Source organism: Capricornis sumatraensis, chromosome 3 (genome assembly GCF_032405125.1).
Source record: "Capricornis sumatraensis isolate serow.1 chromosome 3, serow.2, whole genome shotgun sequence".
Lineage (NCBI taxonomy): Eukaryota > Metazoa > Chordata > Mammalia > Artiodactyla > Bovidae > Capricornis > Capricornis sumatraensis.
The window spans coordinates 39,866,656-39,892,188 of NC_091071.1; the positions used below are offsets into that span (position 1 = coordinate 39,866,656).

A 25,533-nucleotide genomic window follows, 5' to 3' on the forward strand; every position below is an offset into this window, starting at 1 on the left:
GCAGACAAGGAGATGCTGAGCAGCGTCCTGCTGGTGAGACCGGGTCTACAGGTCAGTGAGGGCCTTAGGTACTCAGGTGTGTCCCACTCTGTGCCACCCCGTGGACTGTAGGCTGCCAAGCTCCTTTCGCTTCTCACTGAATTCTTTCTCAGCTGAGACATAAAGGACCAGAGTTCTTTGGATCCCAGGAAATACCACCTAATGGTTTCAAATGGATACCCTATGCTAAACAGAGTACAAAGCATCTTCTTTACAGCAAATAACCCGCTGAAAACTGCTGTCTATAATTTGCATATGCTAGTTAAAAGGTCAAGAAAGTGAGATGACTGATATTTACATAAGTAATATTTCCTTGTTTCAGAATTCTCCATGGGAAGAAAGAAACCTGTGCCTAGAATCCCTGGAAATTACACCTATTCCATTCACATCACTCCCTCCTGCACCATGGAGGCCTCTTCCCTCCATATTTTTATGGGATTTTCTTCTGTTACCTCCCGAGTTTATACTCTACATGAACATGTCAAATATCGTTGGTCAAAAATGGAAACATTTCTTTGGGAGGGAAATGTTTAGAAAATGTATTTCATGTAACTTACATTGAAACGGAGAAAATATTTACTCTAAAACCAACAACAACAACAACAATAAAAAACAAACTCATATGGATGTTGAAATGGGGAAGAGATTTAATGTTAAACAAAAAAATACCTTACTACTTATATCAACGGAGTAACATCACCATCGTGAGAAGTAGTATATCAGACGGAAGGTCGTTATGTAAAAAGGAAAAAAGAAAATAGTCAAGTGGAGGTTTAGCACAGGGTCACCGGAGAACGCAGGGGCAAGTGTGAGAGACTTGAATACTGATGGGGAGGTGAGGCAGGGACAGGGCCAGGAAGTCAAAGCCGCTCAGGGCCTGGCAGTGAGAGGCTCCTGGCAGCAGGGAACTCAGGCCAGAGGTAGGCCTTCCAGTGTCAGGCCTGTCAGAGGGACCCCCTGGAAGGGAAGGAGGAAGGGTGTGGCCGGAATGGGGCTCTGCCACAAGGAACTCCCAGACAGGCTGCTGTCCTCCTCACACAGGAAGGCTCAGGCCCAGGAGACAGGGAGAGCCTTCCTCCAGGTCTCCTGCCCTGCTGGGGCCTGAGCTGATAGCAAGCTGGGTCCCCTAGGATGATCAGGGCACTAAGATGCTGACATCAGGGTCAAGGTCCACCACTGCCACCTCCTGTGAAACCCACAGCCGGCCCTCAGGGGTCCCCCTCGCTGAGAATCAGCTCAGCGCCCCATCTGACAGGGTCCCGAGAGACAGGCAGAGACACCGAGGCGTGCTGAGCCACGGAAGGCACCTTGGTCCTTGGGGCCTCCGGGCTTCCAAGCCTCTCCCACATCCCTGGGTCAGCAGAACATCCCGTCCCTGACAGACAGGTCAGGCCTGGAGAAGGGAAACCTGGCCTGATGCTGCAGTGTCGTCCCTGCAGGACAGGAGGTGAGGGCAGTTAAAGGATGGGTCAAGGGTGAGCAGGAGGGTAAAGGTTGCTTCAGAAGATGGTTTCCGGGAAGGGGATCATGCAGGGACTTCTGGATGAGGTGGAGTTCCTCCAGAACCACATGGATCACCTAGACCTGGATGAAGATTCTGAAGAGCTGCCCCACAGAGAAGCAGAAATCCGTCAGCACTCCCAAGATGGCGTTCACCGCACTGGAAATGGCCTGTAGGCAGGCCGCTGCCATCTCCCCCAGCCAGGTCAGCACATCCCAACACCTCTGCTGGAGACTCCGCAGAATGCCTTGGAACCGCCGCAGGGCTCTGACCCAGATGCTCTCTTCCAGATTCTGGACCTCCAGAGAGGTAGAGACTGAGGGTTCTTCAGGATTCTGGATCTCCAGAGAGGTAGAGACTGAGCGTCTCTGGATTCTGCAGCGTACTTCTTGCCGTGCTTGCTGAAGCAAGGGACTGCACTCCTGCAGGGATTCCTGCAGGGATGGGGGCCTTTCAGGGATCCGCGCTGGGCAAGGCAGACCCTGGTCCTGACCTGGCCAAGGCCTCCCAGACCTTGGGAGACACTGGGACTCAGAAGCCCAGCCCAACCCGAACTGCCTGCCTTCAGCCCAACAGCTGCACAGACACGAGGACTTCTCCCAGGGACTGGGCCTGGCCCCTCGGTTCCCTTCGAAGAACGAACCCTGGTGCTTGGTTGTACCTGCCTGCAGGTGGTCGGCCTCTGAACCCAGCACCAGGCCCATGGGGCTCTTGAGGCAGGAAGCTGAGTCCAGGGCTCTGGCCACCATGTGCTGAGTGGGGAGGCTGATGCCCACAAGGTTGCACCACCTGAGATTTCAGGGACCCCCTCTTCATCCCTGACTCCAGGCAGCTCTGTGCACACGCAGCAGCCCCAAGGACAAGAGAGACCAGTAGGGAGGGAAAGAAGGTGCTGAGACAGTGGCTCCAACTCACCGGAAGGTTCTCTTGAATGTGATCTTCTATGAATTCACAGACATCCTTGCTGAGTTCCTCCTGGGGAGAGGAAGTGTGCAGTCTGCACTCCTGCCTCGCTGCTGAGGTCAGTGGTCCCCACTGTGGCCTCCCATGCATCCAGGTGAGTCTGAAGGGAGCCAGGGCCCCAGACCCCATACCCTGGCTGATCCAACTCTGAGGACTACCCTTAGCAGGGGGCAAGGTCCAAACTCACCTCTGTCTCTGCTAGGGCTGCCTCCATCTGGTGGGAAAAAAACACTGTTTAAAACACCCCCACCCTCTCTCACTTTCACCCTGAAGCCCGAGCCCCAGCTAGTTCTCATCTCTGCCCAGTCACCCCAATAACTAACCCTCAACCTGGGGACCATGCTCTGGCATCCCTGCCCTACCCTTTTGCCCTGTGGTCTGGATGCCTCCCTCAGCATCCCTGGGCCTCCGTATCTCCTCCCTGTACACTCACCTGCCACACAGGTGTGCCTTTGTCCAATGTAAGGACTGGGCCCTGAGCTGTGACCCTCATCATCACCGTGAATGTGATCTCACCCCTCCTCCCTCACACTGGGGAGGGTCGGGGGTGGGGCACACTGACACACCTGTGCTTCTTCTGGTTCATTTCCCATCTTATCACAGAAATTTTCCACCCGGGTGTGCTGTGAACAGAGAAGGACTTGAGTAAAAGAAGCTCGGTTCTTCTCCCTGCTGGGTCCCAGGTGGGCCAGATCGTTCTCGGCGTCACCCAGCAGAATCCGGACCTCGCGAGCCCCCAGCTATTCGTGGCGATGAGCTTCTTACCAGTATGATCCTCAGAGAAGCCAGGTTACGTGGGACTCCCTGTGGAGGTAACAGTGAAACTCAGGTTCTGGTCTTGTAACCACCGAGACCTGTTTTACAGCCCGCCCACACTCCCCCCAAGGAGGACCCTTGCCCTGGAATAGGCGGTCCACCTGGTTCCCAGATGCCTAGCCCTCCGTGGTCCTGCTGAAAGCTGAGCAGTGAGGAACTGGCGCTGTCCTCTCCTGTCTGAGGCGCTGACGGTGACAGTGGCCAGTCTTCCCGACCTCTGACCCTGCAGAGCCCCTGACCCCAGCCCCTTTCTCTCCAGGCACTTGACTCCATCTTGGAGGTGGGAGGCACCCCAGCGACCCCTTGGGACACTCCAACTAAGGGCGGGAATCTGGCGCTGTCCCCGCTGCCCTCTAGGCCCTGGGAGGTCACTGCGGCTCACAGCACGAGCAGGGCTCCGTCTGGACACCCTGTGTCCGGGGGCCCATTCTGTCAGCCCAGCATCACACACGACTGGGCAAGGAAACACCTCGCGGGGCCGTGGGGACACTCTGCTGCCCGCATCCTCCTCTCACTGGGCCTGGCCTCTCAGCCAGGCTCAGCCCGGGATGACCACGCCCAGACACCGGTGTGCCATGGCCCAGAGCCCCTGAGCATCTGGTCACCCTCAGAACTAGGTAGTTGAGTGGGACAGAGGGCGGAGGGCTCCCCAAAAGATAAGAATAGATTCTGAGCTCAGTGTGGCTTCAGCTGTTGATCCAGGCCCTGAGGGAAATGCTTTCAGCTTTTCTCTGAAAATCCTGGCCAGCCAACTAGACCCCACACGCTGCAACCAAGATCCCTCAGAGACAGAAGAAATTCAATAAATAGGAAGAAGCACGAGAAGGAGCCAAGGGTGGCTGATTCCTCGGACACTGCAGACGCTCCACGTCGGCTCCCCCACGACCATGACGACTCTTATTCCTACACTCACTCCAAGGTCCATTGCTCCTTCCTTGGTCCCAATACAGGCCCCCACACTGAGCTTCCCCCCAAACCGACCTCCCAGCAGGAGCCCCAGCCCCACAGCCAGGACCTGCTACCTAAGGAAAGGGCTCAGAGCACCAGGAAACTGAAGTGTGTTTGTCAACAATTATGCAGAATTTCAGGCTGGTGACACTGGAGCGTTCAACCAGGGTCATTGTGAGACTGGGCGCTTTGATGGCACGGGTCCCATGTTTTGGCCCTCTGCTTCCCCACTGGGAAGGAAATGGCAACCCACTCCAGTGTCTCTGCCTGGAGAAGCCCATGGACAGGGGAGCCTGGTGGACTACAGTTCCCGGGTTCACAAAGAGTCACCACTGAGCGACTCACACTTCGCTTTCCCCTGCAGCCACCCCAGCACCCAGGGAAGGTGGGACAGAGGCTGTTGTGCCCAGAGCAGTCAGCAGGGCCGGGGCTGAGCCGGTGGGAGAGGGACAGGCGGCAACTGAGACCACAGGCCCACTCTCCCCTGGTCTCTCATTGTCACTCACCTTAGCGAAGCACATGGTGGATTAGGGTCCTCCCGCTTGGACCTGGTGCAGGAAGAGTGGGAGGAAAAGTGCTTCGGTGACACGGGGTCGCCCACCACCCAGGAGGGTCCTCTGCCTGCAGGTCTCCCCACCCCCACACCAGGCTCCCCAGAGCCCCTCACCTGAGATCCTGCAGCCAGAGCTCCAGCTGAGCACTGCCTGGCTGCCCACTGAGCCCCAGCGACTTAAGAGCTGGCCAGGCAGGGGCGGAGAGGGTGGGGCCCTGCTGGTGGAGGGGGCAGGGTCGGGTTGGTTAAATTAGAGACAGAAACTGAGACAGAAATAGAGGCAGACACAGAGCCAGGAGAGGGGGAGTCAGAAGGAGGGGAAGACATGGAGCCAGGGGTCTGAGGGGCCTGGGCGGGGAGGGCATGTCCCTTACACTCGGGGTCCAGGGTTCAGGGCCCCTCCTCCCTGAGCTGGGTTGGGATCTCTGAGCCCAGCTTGGGCAGTACCCCGCCACTATCGGTGGAGAATGGGGAGGGACTGGGGAAAGTCCAGACTTGGGACAATAGTTTGAGGAAGCTTCGGGGGGAGCCGACCAGGGCCCTGGAACAGACTGCACCCCACCTCACATCCAGAGAAGCTTCTGCAGCCGCCCTGCCCTCAGGAAGTCACAGGACCTGCAGGGGCCCTGAGGTGGAGACTCTCCCGCGGGGCCGGCATCCACGGCAGGGTCCGGGCCTGTGTGCCTACCCACAGGACTGACCATCTGGGCCCCGCTGACCAGGGTCTCCTGAGCCCTGCTCAGTCACCGAGCCAGTGGTCTCCATGCCCTGGCCAGCCCCACAGCGCTTGACTCTCACACCCTGGCCCGCCTCCCCTGAGACCACAGCCCCTCACAGCCATGGCCTGGCATCTGTCTTAGAGACCCAGGGCCGCCATAACAAAGAGCCACACACCCGGGTCTCAGCAACACACATTTACTCACAGTGGAGCCTCGAAATTGAAATCCAGGCTCAGCAGGTAGCGGTTGTTCTGAGAGCCCTGAGGGAAGCATGTGTTCCAGGCTTCTCTCCTAGGCGTGTAGACGGCTGTCTCCAGGTCTACATGGCGCCCTCCCTAGACAAGTATCTGTCTCCTTATTCCCCATTTTCAGAGGTCACCAGCCATAATGGATTAGAGCCCACTCTAAGGACCTCATGCTAACTTGATTCCCTGGAAAGACCCACCTCCAGGTGCTGGTGGTTAGGACTTCACTGGGTGCATTTAGGGGAACAGGATTCAGTGTCTAATACCCTTGAAGAGGAACCGGCTTCCTGATTGACCACATGTGTGCACCCCATGGGGACGAACCTACAAATCCTGCTCCTCAGGGAAAGTCTCTCTTGGGTCCACCAGACCCCAGCTGCATCCCCTGCCCCTTAGGAGCCCTTCAGTTGTCTGAAATTCCCTTCCCACACCCAGGAGGTCCAGATCCTTCCCTGAGCCAGCTCAGAACTCCAGGGCGGGAGGGAGACAAAAGAACTGCTCTTGTTTCAGCTGCGGGCTTCCCTGGTGGCTCAGAAGGTAGAGAATCTGCCTGCAATGCAGGAGATCTGGGTTCTATCCCTCGGTCGGGAACATCCCCCTGGAGAAAGGAACCCACTCCACTATCATGGCTCAGAGAATTCCACTGACTGCTTTGTTCCTGAGTCACAGTCAGACACGGCTGAGCGCCTTTCACTTGCTCAGCTGCACGCCTCATTTCCAGGTCTTATTTCCGGAGATGTGACTCTGGGCACCTCCACATCTGTCTCAGGAAGGCCACCTCCTGAAAGGCATTTCGTGTCTCACTGTGGGCTGAACCATTTTCTTTATAGAGTTTTAGTGAGATGTAATTCACATATCATACAATTCACCCAGGAAAGTATCTAATTTAATGCACAGTACTACTCAACCATCACCACCATCAATTTCAGAACATTTTTATCATCTCAAGAAACCATCCTGAACCCCTAAGCCGTCATCCTCCAGGGCCCACCACCACGTAACTGCTAAGTCTGTTTTGAACTTTTTGAGGTACCACTAGACTATTTCCTGAGGCTTCCCCAGTAGCTCAGGGGTAAAGAATCTGCCTGCAAAGCGAGAGATCCAGGTTCAATCCGTGGGTCAGGGAAGATCCCCGGGAGGACGACATGGCAACCCACTCCAATATTCTTGCCTGGAGAACCCCATGGACAGAGGAGCCTGGGTGGGTACAGTCTATGGGGCCACGGAGGCAGCATGAGCGTGCACACACACACACAAGGGTGGTGTAAGTTTTCTGGCTCCATGCTCTTACCACATGTATCATTTGCAATTTTTTGTCCCCATTCTCCGAGTGTCTTTTTACTTTTCCGGTGTTGCCCTTTGAAATACTAAAGTTTTAAGTGTTTCTATTTTAATATTTTGTATCATTTATTTCCCATTCTTTAAATAACATAATTCAATGCAGTATGGCATTTTTGTGAAGCAGACGTCATGAAGTCTGAGAGGCCAGAGAAGTGTCCATTGTCGCAGTGAAAGGAGCCTCAGATGTCGCAGGGGACATCCCTCTCCAGGCCCCTCCAACCAACCTTTGGTTGCCCCCCAGCTCATTCTCAGCCACCCTGTCCCCCTTCAATACTCGATTCCAGCCTCTTCTGTAAAACAGTGATTCCGGTCTGTCACGTTCCTGCCACCAAACTTCACCTTGGGGCTCCATCACTGCTCCGAGGAAAGGAAGGGTTTTTTCTCCTGTTATTTTTATTGTCCTGCTTCAGGGCTGATAAGCTTTTTGAATGCAAGTTTCCTCCTCCTCATACTTAGAAAGGGTCCTGACAGAGGCCCAGATGGCTTCTGGTGCCTTCGAATTCCCAGGTCCCTGGCTGGTTGAAGACACCTGGCTGTCATCCTTCTTCTGGTCGTGACCACGCTGGGCTCCATGCCCCTGGGTCAGCTCTTGCAGCACTGTGGGCCCGCTGAGGCTGGTGGCACATTAAGAAAGGGTGGGTATGTGACTCCAGCCATGGGGGTGAACCTCTCTCACCCAGGCCATGAGTGGGCTCTGTAAACACAGGAAGAGGTTGGCCCCTGGGTGGAGAACATGGAGGGGACACACGAGTCAGAAGACAGAGACCAGAGATGGCGGCTGCTGGCCCTGGTCCCTTGCAGGTCGGGGCCACCCGCAGCCGTCCCCACATCAACCACCCAGTTTGTTCAAAGGCAGATTCCTGGCCCCAGACCCAGAGTGAGGATTCACAGAAAAGAAATGGAATCTGCATTTTTAAAGTTCCCTAGGTCATTCTCTCTTTTCTTGAACCATACCGAATGGCTTGAAGGATCTTAGTTCTGGGACTCGAAATTTAACTCAGGCCATGATGTGAGAGCACCAGATTCTAACCACTGGACCACCAGGGAACGCCCTTCCTGGGTCATCCGTGTGGAATATTCCAGAAGCAGAGTTGCAGAGGCACTCATTTAGATCCTGAATTCAGTGGGGACGGGAGTCATTGAGGTGGCCCAGGTTCCACCCACTTGTCACCCAGGAGTACTCAGGAGGCAGTGACCCCAGGCTGAGAGGGGACCAGTCCACTGTCTTCCCACCAGCATCGAGCTGATGGGAGCCAAGGGGTTCTGGAAGGGACGGCAGAGGCTCAGGTGTGGAGGTGGGAGAGGTGTTTTAGGAGCAGGAGGCTGTTCTACTGAATGTGGGCGGCTCTGGTACCAGGGTGCTGACCAGAATCAAGGATGGGCCACAGGGGCCATCTCAGGAGCATCACCCATGTGTGAACCACGGATGTCACCCTGTACTTGGGACACATGCTCAGGGGTGGTCTCAGAGCTGGGTTTTGGACCCTACCAATGTGCTTCCATTGGCATTTCATGGAGTCAGGACAGGAAGAGAAACATGAGAGGAGAGCTGGAGAGCTGGCTCATTAAGGCGGGATGGGGCTGTCCTGTAAAGAGCCAAGCACTTGGGACAGCTGCTGTTGGCAGGTGGGGTGGGGCTGCAGGAATTCAGCCGTCTGAGCTCCGGGAAAGGCCAGGTGTTCCGGGAAAAGGAGAGTCCTGCGGGGTCATGGCCAGGGGCAGGGGAGGAAGGCCCAGGAGGCCGCACTCAGGGCATTCAGTTCCAAGGCCAGCCCTGTTGTCTCCGCCCTCCTGGGCTTTCCTCCATGGGCATCCCCGCTGCATCCTGGCTGAGCCCCACCCCTGGGAGAGACTTCCCACAGCCACAACCTGCGGGGGCCTGATGGGCGATCCCTTCCCTTCCACGCAGCCGCAGGTCCCCCTCACGGGGAGGACATGCCCCCCATCAGCAGGGACAGAAGAGGCAGGAGGGGCACCGAAGGCCGCCCTGCAGCCTGACTGATCCCGCACTGACAGTCGCAGTCTCCAGGATTAAGGGTCGCCCTGAGGGTCCTGGGGGCCCGAGGGCCCACACTGGGGGCGGGGCAGTCCAGGAACTTGGGACGCATGGGTTGGGGGAGTCTGGCTCGGCTTTGATGCTGCCCTTCGGGAAGCGCCAGTAGTGGACGCCCTTGAAGAAGTAGGTGTCACCTGCAGGGAGGGAGGAGATGTTGGAGGGGCTGGTCCACGCCTGCCCACCCTCCAAACCCCTCTCTCCGCACCGCTTCTCCCCCCACCCCGGGGTCTGCAGGTCCCGCCACCCCACGGCCCCTGGCCCCGCATCGCCCGGCCGCCCGGGTGCGCGAGCTCTCCCACCCGTGCTGCTGACGGTGACATCTTCGGGGGGCGGCGGCGCGCCCTCCCAGAGGCTCAGGTCGCGCGGGTAGCCGGGGTCCTGGCGCGCCGCAGCCTGGTCCTACAGCCAGTACTGCCGCCCCGGGATCAGGTAGGTCTTCCTGTTGAGCCGCCAGGAGACGCGGCGTCCACATTCTCCCCGGGGTGGGGGGGGGGGGGGAGGGGCAGCCCCAGCTCGGTGAGCGGGCGCGCGGCGCCCTCTAGCAGCCGGCCCTGGAACGACCAGAACTGCGGGCCTGCGGGCGGGGCGGGGGCGGGTAAGGCGAGCTGCGCATGCCCCGCGCTACCTCCCACCACCGGGACCCTGCTACTGCTGCTAAGTCGCTTCAGTCGTGTCCGACTCTGTGCGACCCATAGGCGGCAGCCCACCAGGTTCCCCTGTCCCTTGGATTCTCCAGGCAAGACCACTGGAGTGGTTGCCATTTCCTTCTCCAATGACTGAAAGTGGAAAATGAAAGTGAAGTGGCTCAGTCGTGTCCGACTCTTTGCGACCCCATGGACTGCAGCCTACCAGAGTCCTCGGTCCATGGGATTTTCCAGGCAAGAGTATTGGAGAGGGGTGCCATCGCCTTCTCCGCAAAAGAAGAGAATCCGGCACTGATTTAGATCCTGAATTCTGTGATGAGCTGGGATGGGGGGCGGTCAATAGGTGGCCCCGGTCCCACCCACTCATCACCCAGGAACCTTGAGGAAGCAGTGAGCCCAGACTGACAGGGGCCAGTCCGCAGTCTCCCACCAGCCAAGCAGTTCCTGAGAGGACGGCAGAGGCTCAGGTATGGAGGAGTGGAGAGGTGTTGAAACACGAGGGTGTCCCCCTGAAAGTGGGCAGTTCTGGTTCCGGTGTGCTGACCGGAAAGAAGGTACACGCCAGCTGACTGTGGAGCATCATCTGTGTGTGACCAGTGATGTCACCCAGGACTTGGGGCACGGCGATCAGGGGTGGTCTCAGGGCTGATTTGGGGTCTGTACCAACGTGGGTAGCTTGGGATTTCACAGAAGCAGGACAGGGTGACAAACATCCCAGAGGGCCCGGAGAGGCAGGCTGGGGTTCGGCGTCCCGGGGGTGGACGGTGTGGCCCGTCCCTAAAGACGCTAACAGCTTGACACAGTTGCTGACAGGAGGGGCCTGGGCTGCCTGACACACAGACTGGAGCCTCCAGCAGGGAATGAAGGCCGTCTGGACGCTAAGCCCTCTGGGGACCCCTCAATCCAAAGCGAAGGGGCAGGTGTCTCCCTGCCCTGGCCTGCCCCACAGGGCTTGTCGCTCCCAGCCTGGCCAGCCTCCTTGCTGAGGCAACAGCCTCGCTGAGCCCAGCACCTCCATGGCCTTCTCGTATGTCTTCCAGGCCCAGGGCCACCATAACAAAGAACCACAGGCCCGTGTATCAACAACACACACTTATTCTCTCACAGTGGAGCCTAGAAGTTGAGGTCAAGGTGTCAGCAGCTATGGTTCCTCTGAGAGCCCTGAGGGAAGCCTGTGTTCCAGGTCTCTCCTAGGCTTGTAGGCAGCCATCTCCACATCCACACGGCACCCTTTCCAGTATGTATGTGTCTCCTAATCCCCATTTTCATGAGGTCACCAGTTATAATGGATTAGGGCCCTCCCCAAGGACCTCGTTTACCTTGATGCCTTGTAAAGACCACCTCCAGATGACATGGCATTCAGAGGACTTCAGCATGGGAATTTGGGGACACAGTGTGACTTCTGATATCCTTGAAGGGCAACTGGATTTGGAAAGTAGAGGTGTTTCTTGGGCATAGCAGGAAGGGAAAGCTCTGAGCCTGGGTTCAGTGGTTTAGGTGTTGGGAGGACGTCAGGGCTACGGGAGCCCCCACATGTCACTGGGCCTTCTGGATGAGGTGGAGTTCCTCCAGAACCACCTGGGGCTCCCAGACCTGAATGAGGATTCTGAAGAGCTGCCCCACAGAGGAGCAGAAATCCGTCAGCACTCCCCAGACGGCCTTCACCGCACTGCAGACGGCCTCTAGGCAGGCCGCCGCCTTCTCCTGCAGCCAGGTCAGCGCATCCCAACACCTCTGCTGGAGACTCTACAGAATGCCTTGGAACCGCCGCACGACTCTGGCCCAGATGCTCTCTTCCGGTTTCTGGTCCTCCAGACAGCCAGTGACTGAGGGTCTCTGGATTCTGCGGCGTACTTCCTGCCGTGCTTGCTGAAGCAAGGGACTGGACTCCTGTAGGGATTCCTGCAGGGATGGGGGCCTTTCAGGGACCCGCCCCGGGCGAGGCAGACCCTGGTCCTGACCTGACCGAGGCCTCCCAGACTTTGGGAGGCGCTGGGATTCAGAAGCCCAGCCCAGCCCAACCCGAACTGCCTGCCTTCAGCCCACCAGCTCCGCAGACAGGAGGACTTCTCCCAGAGACTGGGCCTGGCCCCTCGGTTCCCCTCGAAGAACGAACCCTGGTGCTTGGTTGTACCTGCCTGCAGGTGGTTGGCCTCTGAACCCAGCAGCAGGCCCATGGGGCTCATAGCAGGAAGCTGAGTCCAGGGCTCTGGCCACCATGCGCTGAGTGGGGAGGGTGATGCCCACAAGGCTGCACCACCTGAGATTTTAGGGACTGCCCTTTTCATCCCCCACTCCAGGGAGCTCTAGCACACGTAGCAGCCCCAGGAAAAGAGAGACCAGTGGGGAGGGGAAGGAAGGCACTGAGACAGTGGCTCCAACTCACGGGAAGGTTCTCTTGAATTTTATCTTCCAGGAATTCATAGAAGTCCTCGTTGAGTTTCTCCTGGGAGAGGAATTGTGCAGTCCGCACTCCTGCCTCGCTTCTGAGGTCTGGTCCAAACTGTGGCCTCCCATGCATCCAGGTGAGTCTGAAGGGAGCCAGGGCCCCAGACCCCATACCCTGGCTGATCCAACTCTGAGGACTACCCTTAGCAGGGGGCAAGGTCCAAACTCACCTCCGTCTCTTCTAGGGCTGCCTCCATCTGGTGGGAAAAAAACACTGTTTAAAACACCCCCACCCTCTCTCACTTTCACCCTGAATCCCGAGCCCCAGCTAGTTTTCATCTCTGCCCAGTCACCCCAATAATTAACCCTCAACCTGGAGACCATGCTCTGGCATCCCTGCCCTGCCCTCATTGCCCTGTGGTCTGGACGCCACCCTCAGCATCCCTGGGCTTCCATATCTCCTCCCTGTACACTCACCTGCCACACAGGTGTGCGTTTGTCCAGTGTAAGGACTGGGCCCTGAGCTGTGCCCCTCATCATCACCGTGACTATGAACCCACCCCACCTCCCTCACACTGGGGAGGGTCGGGGGTGGGGCACACTGACACACCTGTGCTTCTTCTGGTTCATTTCCCATCTTATCACAGAAGTGATCCACCCAGCTGTGCTGTGAACAGAGATGGACTTGAGTAAAAGAAGCTCGGTTCTTCTCCCTGCTGGGTCCCAAGTGGGCCAGATCGTTCTCGGCATCACCCAGCAGAACCCAGGCCTCCCGAGCCCCCAGCTATTCGTGGGGATTAGCGTCTTACCAGTATGCTCCTCAGAAAAGTCTAGTCATATGGGACTCCCTGTGGAGGTAACAGTGAAACTCAGTTTCTGGTCTTGTAACCACTGAGACCTGTTTTACAGAACCACCCCCTCACCAAGGAGGACCCTTGCCCTGGAATAGGCGGTCCACCTGGTTCCCAGATGCCTAGCCCTCCGTAGTGCTGCTGAAAGCTGACCAGGGAGGAACTAGCACTGTCCTCTCCTGTCTGAGGCACTAACGGTGACGGTGGCCGGTCTTCCCGACCTCTGACCCTGCAGAGTCCCGGCCCCCCAGCCCCTTTCTCTCCAGGCACTTGACTCCATCTCGGAGGTGGGAGCACCCCACAGACCCCTCCCGAAGACTCCACACAACAGCCGGAATCTGGCACTGTCCCCACTGCCCTCCTGGCCAGGCGTGGTCAGTGGGGCTCACAGTACATGCAGGGCTCCCGTCTGCACTCCCTGTGTCCAGGGGGCCCATCCTGTCAGCCCAGCATCCCATGTGTCTGGGCAAGGATACTCCTCGCGGGGCCGTGGGGACACTCTGCTGCCCACATCCTCCTCTCACTGGGCCTGGCCGCTCAGCCTGGCTCACCCTGCGATGACCATGCCCAGACACCGGTGTGCCATGGCCCAGAGCCCCTGAGCAGCTGGTCACCCTCAGAACTAGGTAGTTGAGTGGGACAGAGGGCGGAGGGCTCCCCAAAAAATAAGAAATGATTCTGAGCTCAGCGTGGCTTCAGCTGTTGATCCAGGCCCTGAGAGAAATGCTTTCAGCTTTTCTCTGAAAATCCTGGCCAGCCAACTAGACCCCACACGCTGCAACCAAGATCCCTCAGAGACAGAAGAAATTCAATAAATAGGAATAAACATGAGAAGAGCCCGAGGGTGGCTGATTCCTCGAACACTGCAGACGCTCCACGTCCGGCTCCCCCATGAGCATGACGACTCTAATTCCTACACTCACTCCAAGGTCCATTGCTCCTTCCTTGGTCCCAACACAGGCCCCTATACTGAGCTGGCCCCCAAACCGACCTCCCAGCAGGAGCCCCAGCCCCACAGCCAGGACCTGCTACCTAAGGAAAGGGCTCAGAGCACCAGGAAACTGAAGTGTGTTTGTCAACAATTATGCAGAATTTCAGGATGGTGACAGCGGAGCGTTCGACCAGGGTCCTTGTGAGACTGGGCGCTTTGATGTCACAGGTCCCATGTTTTGACCCTCTCTTTCCCCACTGGGAAGGAAATGGCAACCCGCTGCAGTATCTCTGCTTGGAGAAGCCCATGGACAAGGGAGCCTGGTGGGCTACAGTTCCCGGGTTCGCAAAGAGTCACCACTGAGCGACTCACACTTCACTTTCCCCTGCGGCCAGCCCAGCACCCAGGGAGGGTGGGACAGAGGCTGCTGTGCGCAGAGCAGTCAGCCGGGCTGGGGCTGAGCCAGTGGGAGCCGGGACAGGCGGCAACTGAGACCACAGGCCCACTCTCCCCTCATCTCGTCCTCACTCACCATAGTGAAGCCCATGGTGGATTAGTGTCCTCCCGCTGGGACCTGGTGCAGGAAGAGTGGGAGGAAAAGTGCTTCAGTGAAGTGGGCTCGCCCACAACCCTGGAGGGTCCTCCGCCTGCAGGTCTCCCCAAACCCCACACCAGGCTGAGGGGCTGGGGCAGGGAGGGCATGTCCCTTACACTCAGGGTCCAGGGATCAGGGCCCCTCCTCCCTGAGCTGGGTTGGGATCTCTGAGCCCAGCTTGGGCCATACCCCCCCCACCCCCCACCGTCGGTTCGAGCACAGGGAGGGACCAGGGAAGTCCAGACTTGGGACAATAGTTTGAGGAAGCTTCAGGAGGAGCCGACCAGGGCCCTCGAACAGACTGCACCCCACTCCACATCCAGAGAAGCTTCTGTAGCCACCCTGCCCTCAGGAAGTCACAGGACCTGCAGGGGCCCTGAGGTGGAGACTCTCCCACAAGGCCCGGTCCAGTGCAGAGGCCGGGCCTGCGTGCCTTAACCACAGGATGTGTCCCTCGGAAGGGGCTGAAGGGAGCCTTGCTGACAGTCTGGGCCCCGCTGACCAGGGTCTCCTGAGCCCTGCTCGGGCCCCTGGTCCTCAGTCACCATGCCACCGGTCTCCATGCCCTGGCCAGCCCCACAGTGCTTGACTCTCACAGCCTGGCCCGCCTCCCCTGAGACCACAGCTCCTCACAGAAATGGCCTGGCATCTGTCTTAGAGACCCAGGGCCGCCATAACAAAGAGCCACAGACCCAGGTCTCAGCAGCACACATTTATTCTCACACTGGAGCCTCGAAATTGAAATCAAGGCTCAGCAGGCAGCGGTTGCTCTGAGAGCCCTGAGGGAAGCATGTATTCCAGGCTTCTCTCCTAGGCGTGTAGACGGCTGTCTCCAGGTCTACACAGCACCCTCCCTAGACAAGTATCTGTCTCCTAATTCCCCATTTTCAGAGGTCACCAGCCATAATGGATTAGAGCCCACCCTAAGGACCTCATGCTAACTTGATTCCCTGGAAAGACCCACCTCCAGGTGCTGGTGGTTAGGACTTCACTGGGTGCATTTAGGGAACATGATTCAGTGTCTAATATCCTTGAAGAGGAACCGGCTTCCTGATGGGCAACACTTGTGCACCCCATGGGGACAACCCCAGAAATCCCGCTCCTCAGAAAAAGTCTCTCTTGGGTCCACCAGACCCAGCTGCATCCCCTGCCCCTTAGGAGCCCTTCAGTTGTCTGAAACTCCCTTCCCACACCCAGGAGGTCCAGATCCATCCCTGAGCCAGCTCAGAACTCCAGGGCGGGAGGGAGACAACAGAGACGCTCTTGCTTCAGCTGCGGGCTTCCCTGGTGGCTCAGAGGGTAGAGAATCCGCCTGCAATGCGGGAGTCCTGGGTTCGATCCCTGGGTTGCAAAGATCCCCCGGGAGAAAGGAACCCACTCCACTATCATGGCCCAGAGAATTCCACGGACTGTATCGTCTGTGGGGTCACAGAGTCAGACATGCCTGAGCAGCTTATGTGTTTCAGCTGCACGCCTCATTACCAGGTCTTATCTCCGGAGACTTGGCTCCCTGAGACATGACATTGAGGACCTCCACATCTGTCTCAGGAAGGTCACCTCCTGAAAGGCATTTCATGTCTCACTGTGGCCTGAACCATTTTCTTTATAGAGTTTTAGTGAGATGTAATTCACATATCATATCATTCACTCAGTAAAGTTTCTGATTTAATGCACAGTACTACTCAACCATCACCACCAGCAATTTCAGAACACTTTTATCATCTCCAGGAACCATCCTGCACCCCTAAGCCATCATCCTCCAGGGCCCACCACCAGGCAATCCCTAAGTCTGTTTTTAACTTTTTGAGGTACCACTAGACTATTTCCCAAGGCTTTCCCGGTAGCTCAGGGGTAAAGTATCTGCCTGCGATGCGAGAGATCCAGGCTCAATTCGTGGGTCAGGGAAGATCCTCAGGAGGAGGACTTGGCAACCGACCCCAATATTCTTGCCTGGAAAACCCCACGGACAGAGGAGCCTTGGGTGGTACAGTCTATGGGGCCACAGAGACAGCATTGAGCATGCACGACCACAGACAAGAGTAGTAAAAAAAAAAAAAAAAATAGAGTGGTAAATGTCTTCTCACTCCATGCTCTTACCACATGTATCATTTGCAAATTTTTGTCCCCATTCTATGGATTGTCTTTTTACTTTTCCGGTGTTGCCCTTAGAAATACTAAAGTTTTAAGTGTTTCTATTTTAATATTTTGTATCATTTACTTCCCATTCTTTAAAAAACATAATTCAATGCGATGTGGCATTTTTGTGAAGCAGACTTCATGAAGTCTGAGAGGCTGGAGAAGTGTCCATGTCGCAGCGAAAGGAGCCTCAAATGTCGCATGGGACATCCCTCTGTGGGCCCCTCCAACCAAATTTCGGTTGCCCCCCAGCTCATTCTCAGCCACCCTGACACCCATCAATGCCAGATTCCAGCCACTTCTGTAAAACAGTGATTCTGGTCTGTCAAGTCCCTGACACCAAACTTTAGCCTGGCTCCATCACTGCTCCGAGGAAATGAAGGGTTTTCTCTCCTGTTATTTTTATTGTCCTGCTTTGGGGCTGACAAGCTTTTCGAAGACAAGTTTCCTTCTCCTCATACTTAGAAAGGGTCCTGACAGAGGCCCACATGGCTTCTGGTGCCTTTCAATTCCCAGGTCCCTGGCTGGTTGAAGACCTGGCTGTCATCCTTCTGGTCTGGTCGTGACCACGCTGGGCTCCATGCCCCTGGCCCAGATCTTGCAGCACTGTGGGCCTGCTGAGGCTGGTGACACATTAAGAAAGGGTGGGTATGTGACTCCACCCATGGGGGTGACCCTTCTCACCCAGGCCAGCAGCTGGGCTCTGTAAGACAGGAAGAGGTTAGAGAAATTGCCAGAGACACAGAGAAGCCACAAGACAAAGAGATGCAGCTGCAGGCCCAGCTCCCTGGCCCAGGAGGCCCACGCCCCACCCCCACCCCCACCAGCTTGTTCAAATGCAGATTCCCGTCCCCAGACCCCGAGTGTAGATTCAGATGAGGACATGGAATCTGCATTTTCAGTTTCAACGGTCATGCTCTCTCTCCGTTTTTTATTTTTTTGCAACATCAAGCGACTTGAGGGATCTTAGTTCTGGGACTCGAAATTTAACTCAGGCCATGACAGTAAGAGCACCAGATTCTAACCAGTGGACCAGCAGGCAACTCCCTTCCTCGGTCATCGTGTGTGGAATATTCCAGAAGCATATTTGCAGAGGCACCGGTTTTTAGATCCTGAATTCTGTGATGAGTTTGGGGTGGGGGGTGGTCAATGAGATGGCTCAGGTTCCACCCACTCATCATCCAGGCACGTTGAGGAAGCAGTGAGCCCAGACTGAGAGGGGACCAGTCCACTGTCTTCCCACCAGCATGAGCTGATGGGAGCCAAGCAGTTCCCCAGAGGCCGGCAGAGGCTTAGGTGGGGAGGAGCGGAGAGGGGTTTCAGGTGCAGGAGAGTGTCCCCCTGAAAGTGGGCAGTTCTGGTTCCAGTGTGCTGACCGGAGAGACGGTGCACGGGGGCCGACTGTGGAGCATCCTCTATGTGTGACCAGTGATGTCACCCAGGACTCGGGGCACGGCGATCAGGGGTGGTCTCAGGGCTGATTTGGGGTCCTTAGCAATGTGCGTTGATTGGACTTCACAGAAGCAGGACAGGGTGACAAACATCAGCGAGGGCCCAGAGAGGCAGGCTGGGGTTCAGCGTCCCAGGGTGGACGGTGGGGCCCGTCCCTAAAGACGCAAACAGCTTGGCACAGTTGCTGACAGGAGGGGCCTGGGCTACCTGAGACACAGACTGGGGCCTTCAGCAGGGAATGAAGGCCGTCTGGGCGCTGAGCCCTCCGGGGGCCCCTTGATCCAAAGCGAAGAGGCAGCTGCCTCCCTGCTCTGGCCTACGGAAACAGCCTCTCTCAGCCCAGCACCTCCATGGCCTTCTCGTATGTCTCCCAGGCCCAGGGCCACCATAACAAAGAACCACAGGCTCGTGTATCAACAACACACACCTATTCTCTCACAGTGGAGCCTAGAAGTTGAGGTCAAGGTGTCAGGAGCTATGGATCCTCTGAGAGCCCCGAGGGAAGCCTGTGTTCCAGGTCTCTCCTAGGCTTGTAGGCAGCCATCTCCACATCCACACGGCACCCTCTCCAGTATGTATGTGTCTCCTAATCCCCATTTTCATGAGGTCACCAGTTATAATGGATTAGCGCCCACCCCAATTACCTTGTTTACCTTGATTCCTTGTAAAGACCACCTCCAGATGACGTGGCATTCAGAGGACTTCAGCATAGGAATTTGGGGACACAGTGGGACTTCTGAGATCCTTGAAGGGCAACTGGATTTGGAGGTAGAGGTGTTTCTTGGGCACAGCTGGAAGGGAAAGCTCTGAGCCTGGGGCTGGGACGTTCAGTCGTTTAGGTGGGGAGGAAGACAGGGCTACAGGAGCCCCCACACGTCACAGGTTTAGGTTTAAGACTACTGCTGGTCCGTTGCGAAGGACGTTTCCCGGCGAAAGTTTAGGTCAAATGAGTAAGAGCGGCCTTGGAAGAACACACAGCATGAGTTCCTAAACCTGGATGAGGCTTCTGGGATGTGCTGCCCCTCAGAGGAGCAGCAACCCCTCAGCACTCTGTGGACAGCCCTCGCAGCACTGCAGACGGCCTCCAGGAAGGCCGCCGCCTTCTCCTGCAGCCAGGTCAGCACATCCCAACACCGCTGCTGGAGACCACAGAATGCCTTGGAACCACCGCAGGGCTCTGACCCAGATGCTCTCTTCCGGAGTCTAGAATCCAGACAGACAGAGAGCAAGTGTCTCTGGAATCTGCCGCGCAGTCCTTGCGGCGCTTCCTGAAACAAGGGACTGGACCCTGCAGGGATTCCTGCAGGGATGGGGGTTGTCCAGGACCCTACCCGGGTGCGGCAGACCCTGGTCCTGACCTGACCGAGGCCTCTCAGCCCTTGGGAGACGCTGGGATTCAGAAGCCCATGAATGCAAACTGCCTGCCTTCCGGTCAACAGCTCTGCAGATCCAAAGACTTCTCCCAGAGACTGGGCCTGGCCCCTTGGTTCCCCTCAAAGAACAAACCCTGGTGCTTGGTTGTACCTGCCTGTAGGTGGTTGGCCTCTGAATCCAGCAGCAGGCTCACGGGGCTCATAGCAGGAAGCTGAGTCCAGGGCTCTGGCCACCATGCGCTGAGTGGTGAGGCTGATGCCAACAAGGCTGCACCACCTCAAATTCAGGGACCCCCCTTCATCCTCCACTCCTTGGAGCTCTGTGCACCTGCAGCAGTGCCAGGGACAAGAGAGACCAGTGGGGAGGGGAAGGAAGGGGCTGAGACAGTGGCTCCAACTCACCGAAAGGTTGCGATGAGGGTGAACATCCAGGAATTCAAAAGGGTGTCTGCTGAGTTCCTCCTGGGGAAAGGAATTGTGCAGTCTGCACTCCTGCCTCTCTGCTGAAGTCAGTGGTCAGTCTTCCCAACCTCTGACCTGGCAGAACCCTGGCCCCCCGACCCTTCCCTCCAAACGCCTGACTCCATCATGGATGTGGGAGGCACCCCACAGACCCCTCCCGAAGACTCCACACAACGGTGGGAATCTGGCTCTGTCCCCGCTGCCCTCCTGGCCCTGCGTGGTCAGTGCGGCTCACAGCGCGTGCAGGGCTCCCGTCTGCACATCCTGTGTCCGGGGGGCCCATCCTGTCACCCCAGCATCACACACGACTAGGCAAGGAAACACCTCACGGGGCCGTGGGAACACTCTGCTGCCCGCACCCTTCTCTCACTGGGCCAGGCCGCTCAGCCTGGCTCACCCCGCGATGACCACGCCCAGACACCGGTGTGCCATGGCCCAGAGCCCCTGAGCATCTGGTCACCCTCAGAACTGAGGTGGGGGAGTGGTACAGAGGGCAGAGGGCTCCCCAAAGGAAAGAATAGTCTCTGAGCTCAGCGGGGCTTCAAGTGCTGATCCAGGCCCTGAGAGAGATGCTTTTGGTTTCCAGAAAAACACCACACGCCTCTATCCCCGGGTTTCCAGGCTGTAGAAAGGGTCCCGAGAGATGCCTGTTTCCTCTAACCCTCCATTTGCAGCTCTCTCACCAGAATGTGGACTCTAGTTGCTAAAGTGACTCCAGGTCCCATGACTCTGGCTCCTGAGTCCTCTGCACCCAGACCGGCCCACTAGGACCTCCACAGAGCTGCTGCCATACCCGTCCTCCAGCAGGAATGCCGCCCCAGAGCCAGGACCTGCTGTGTAAGGAGCGGGCTCTAGGGCAGGGGACTCTGGGGAAGAATGGATACGAGTATATGCATGGCTGAGTCCCTTCGCTCCTCACCTGAAACTATCTCAACGCTGTTCCTCGTCTCTGTTCCCACACAAAATTAAAACTTAGAATAAAGAGAGTGAGAGAGAACGAGACAGAGAGAGAGAAATCTTTGTGCACAAACCCTTTTAGAAATGGAGAGAAAATGAATAGTTGAAATCCAGCTGAGAAATTTCCAAAAGAAATAAAGGAGAGGGCTCAGAGCAACAGGTGGGTATAGGGTCTGTGTCAGGAACTGTTTGGAATGTCGGGGTAGAGAGAGCAGAGCACTCCCTGCCGCCGCCCCGGATCCAGGTGAGAGAGGACCCTGCTGACTGCAGGGGCCACAGGCCTTCAAGGCCAATCTCCCCAGAGGGTCCCCCACTTCGGCCCAGGGAGGGTGGGACAGAGGCAGGTGCAAGTGGCCAGTCAGAGGGGTGGAGGATGGGCTGATGGGAGAGGGGACAGGGGAGATAGGAAACTCCAAGGCCCAGCCTTCCCCCATCTCTTGCTGTCACTCACCCTAGCGAAAGCCATGCTGCTCCATGGCTCTGGTTCTGTCGCTGTAATGCGGTGGGAGGAAGGGTGTGAGGAAAAGTGCTCTGGAGAAGCAGGCTCGCCCACCACCCTGGAGCGTGTTCTGCCTGCAGGCCTCCCCTCTTCCCTCTCCCCAGGCGCCCCGGAGCCCCTCACCTGAGACCCTGCGGCAGAGCCCCAGCTAGCAGGCCACTGCTGAGCAGTCCAGACTCAGCGTCCCCTGAGAGTCGGTGACTTAAGGGGGTGGGGGGGGTGGGGGGGTGGGGGGGGTGGGGGGGTGGGGGGGTGGGGGGGGTGGGGGGGTGGGGGGGTGGGGGGGTGGGGGTGGAGCCACCGCAGAGCAGAGGAAGCGGGCTGGGGCGGGGCCCGGGCAGGGAGGGCGTGACCCGACACTCAGGGTCCCTGGTCAGGCCCCTCCTCCCTGAGCTGGGACGGGGTCTCTGAGCCCAGCTAGGGCCTCACCCCCACCCCCTCCCATCAACTTGGGGGCAGGGAAGGACGGGGGAAAGTCCAGGCTTGGAACAGCACCTTGAGGAAGCTTGAGGAGCTCCAGAAAAGGATGTTAACCACCTGGGGGTTAAGATACAGGGGAAGGCGACGAGGGCCCTGGAACAGACTGCACCCCACTCCACATCCAGAGAAGCTTCTGTAGCCGCCCTGCCCTCAGGAAGTCACAGGACCTGCAAGGGCCCTGGGGTGGAGACTCTCCCCGGGGCCCCGGCATCCAGGGCAGGGGCCAGGCCTGATTGCCTGACACACAGGATGGGGCCCAGGACGGTCTGAAGGGAGCCTTGCTGACCAACTGACCCCAGTGACCAGGGTCTCCTGAGCCCCATGGGGGGCCCTTCAGTCCCAAGCTACAGTGGCAGGAGTCTCCCTGGCCCTGGCCATCCCCACAGGGCTTGACTCTCGCAGCCTGGCCCACCTCCCCCTGAGACCACAGGCCCTCACAGCCCAACACAGCCATGGCCTTGTGTCTGTCTTAGACACCCAGGGCCTCCATAACAAAGAGCCACAGACCCGGGTCTCAGCAACACACGTTTGTTCTCTCCCAGTGCAGCCAAGGCTCACTGTGTGTGTGTGTCAGTCTGTCTGTGTGTGTCTGTCGTTGTGTCTGTGTGAGTGTGTCTGTCGGGGTGGTGTGTTGTTTGTGTGTGTGTGTGTTCTGGGGGAAAGACAGCTATTAAAGCAAACTGTGGGAAGGCCAACCAGTCTCACCCTGGAGTGATTTCTCCTCTCGATTCTACCCCCGTGTTTAGTACAATATTGTCCAGTGTATTTGCCTGTTTAATTAAAATTGAATAAAACTTAAAATCCCAGATGTTAGATTAATACGGGAAACCTATTCTTGTGGAACGTTGGTAACTAATTCACACTGAAAATGCTAGCAGCTGATTAATTCAAACTGAAACACTAAACGTGCCTGCAGATAAGTTGCATTGACCATTAAGGATCCCTAAAAACCCGTAGGAGCTTCCCTGTAGCTCAGCTGGTAAGGAATCTGCCTGCAATGCAGAAGACCCGGGTTGGATTCCTGGGTCGGGAAGACCCCCTGGAGAAGGGATAAGCTACCCGCTCCTGTATCCTTAGGCTTCCCTGGTGGTGCAGTCGGTGGCTCTCGCCTATGCAGGAGACTTCGGTTCAGTTCCTGGGTTGGGCAGATCCTCTGCTGAAGGGAATGGGAACCCACTCCAGAATTCTTGACTGGAGATTCCCCATGAACAGAGGAGCTTGGTTGTCTACAGTCATGGGATTGCCAAGAGTCATATATGACTGAGCGACTAAGTACGCACAGCGCAGTAGAGCCTAGAAGTTTTGTTTTGTTTTGTTTTGTTGTGGGCCCTGATCTGTAATTTAATGGGTGTGCTGGTCCAGGTCCATAATTTCTACTGCTCAAGGGCCCACTGCTCTGGGGTCAGGGTTTTCTGCTCAAAAGTGTGTATGTGCAGGAGCTCTTCTGCTAGGCAAGGGTTCACGAGCCGGTGTCTCTGAAGCAGCGCTTTCCCCTCGAACTTGGCCGACACCATGCGGACTTGGAAGCTGGACACTCAACGGCTGGGAGTCGTGAGCTCCGCTTCCAGGTTCCGCTGCAGCTTCTTGCGGAGGTCCTCAGTGCTCAGTTCCATTGTGGCAGCCAGCGAGGGTGGCAGCCCAGCAGGGATGGAACCCCAGCTCTGACCCCAGCCACCCTGCTTCCCGACCGAGAAGTTGAAATCAAGGTGAGAGCAGTTTAGTTCCTCTGAGAGCCCTGAGGGAAGCATGTGTCCCAGGCTTCTCTCCTAGGTGTGTAGACAGCTGTCTCTATGTCTACATGGCGCCAACCTTAGACAAGTATCTGTCTCCTAATTCCCCATTTTCATAAGGTCACCAGTCATAATGGATTAGGGCCCACCCTAAAGACCTCATTTTAACTTGATTCCCCATAAAGACCCACCTCCAGGTAAGGTGACATTCCAAGGTGCTGGTGGTTTGGACTTCAGCATAGGAATTTGGGGGAAGACAAGTCAACTTCTAATATCCTTGTGCAGGAATCAGGCTCTGTAAAGGGCTATCAGTGTGGGCCCCAGAGGGACAGACCTACAAAACCCACTCCTCAGGGAAAGTCTCTCTTGGGTTCACCAGACCCCAGCCGGCATCCTCTGCCCCTTCGGAGCCCATTCAATTGTCTGAGACTGCCTTTCCACACCCAGGAAAACCAGATCCTTCCCTGAGCCTCCTATGAATTTCAGGGCAGGAGGGAGACAGGGAGCTGATCCTGTTTCAGCGGCAAGTCACATTTCCTGGTCTCCTTTCCAGAAACCTGGCCCCTAAGATGGGGTGCTCAGTCCCTCCATGCCTTTCTCCAGAGTACAATCATCTGAAGGCATTTTATGTTTCATTGCGGACTCAGCTGTTTTCTTCATAATTTTTGTTGACATATAATTCTCATATCAGACAATTCACCCAGGAAAGGGCCCAGTTCAATACAGAAACCTATTCAACCATCACCACAATTAATTTCAGAATACTTTCGATCACCTTGTCAGGCGAGTGTAAGTTCCCCAGTTCTGTCTCGTCACAGCAGAGATTTGGAGTGACAGACATTAAAGCCCTCGGCACGGCACAGCTCTCGGCTCTTGGACAGACCGTGTAATAGCTCTTAGACAGATCAGTGTGACAGCTCTATTTTATTTAGAAAATAGCAGGAAAATCCATCCCCGAGGCGTGAGGGCATGCCCACCCGAAGACGCGAAGAGAACAGAGTTGGGGAGAACACCAGTGCACAGGAGACAGACACCCCAGGCCCTTTGGCTCCTCTCCTCACATGTCTTTTCCTCCCCGGGGCCTGCCCTGTGGAAGCGGGCCGCCAGGAGTGCTGTTTGCTCCACCTGAGGTCCTCACTCCGCTCCTCCGGCCTTCCTTTGCTGTTTTCGCTGGCTTCTCCCTTCCTTGTCTTTTAGCCACCGCCATTCTGGACTCCTCTTTCCTATTCTAACTACCTAACAACCTCAAGCAGCCATTCTCCACCCCTAAGCCATCATCCTCCAGGGCCCACTACCAGGCCACCCCTAAGTCTGCTTTCAGCATTTTGAGGTACCACTGGACTATTTCCCAAGGTCATAAAATCACTTTACATTGCCAGCACCAGTATATCACAGTTCTAACTTCTCTGATCCTCATCAGCACTTACTATCACAACTTTTTGATTCTGGGCATCCTAGTGGGCAGGAAGGGGTATCTCACTCTGATTTTTATTTGAAGTTCCCCAGAGATGAATGATGTTGAGCATCCCTTCATGTGTTTGTGGACCACGTTTATAGATTTCTTGGAGAAATGTATACACTGATCCTCAGCACTTTTTTAAACTGGGTTATTTGTCTTCATATTTTAAGTTGTCAGAAGAGTTTTATGTTTTGGATACCAATCCCTTATCAGATATAGCGTTTGCAAAATTTTCATTCCCATTCTGTGGTTGTCTTTTCATTTTTCTAATGGTTTACTTTGAAACACAAAAGCTTTTACATTGTTATTTTGGGACTGTTTTGTTCATTTCAGACACTCAGTCAAGTCCCACTCTTTGCGACCCCATGGGCTGCAGCATGCCAGGCTTCCCTGTC

The 25,533-nt window shown here is 56.5% G+C and overlaps 1 protein-coding gene and 1 pseudogene across 1 annotated transcript; both read right to left on the reverse strand.

Annotated features, from left to right (window-relative positions):
- Positions 1-1,617: 1,617 nt before the first annotated feature.
- On the reverse strand, positions 1,618-4,788 carry IL32 (interleukin 32). The gene is given in 6 exon segments (XM_068969617.1): positions 1,618-1,974; positions 2,456-2,515; positions 2,691-2,717; positions 3,070-3,240; positions 3,242-3,307; positions 4,774-4,788. Coding segments are annotated over 6 exon segments (696 nt in total).
- Positions 4,789-23,322: 18,534 nt separating this feature from the next.
- Positions 23,323-23,562, reverse strand: LOC138075298 (bolA-like protein 2 pseudogene; annotated as a pseudogene).
- Between the last annotated feature and the right edge of the window lie 1,971 nt (positions 23,563-25,533).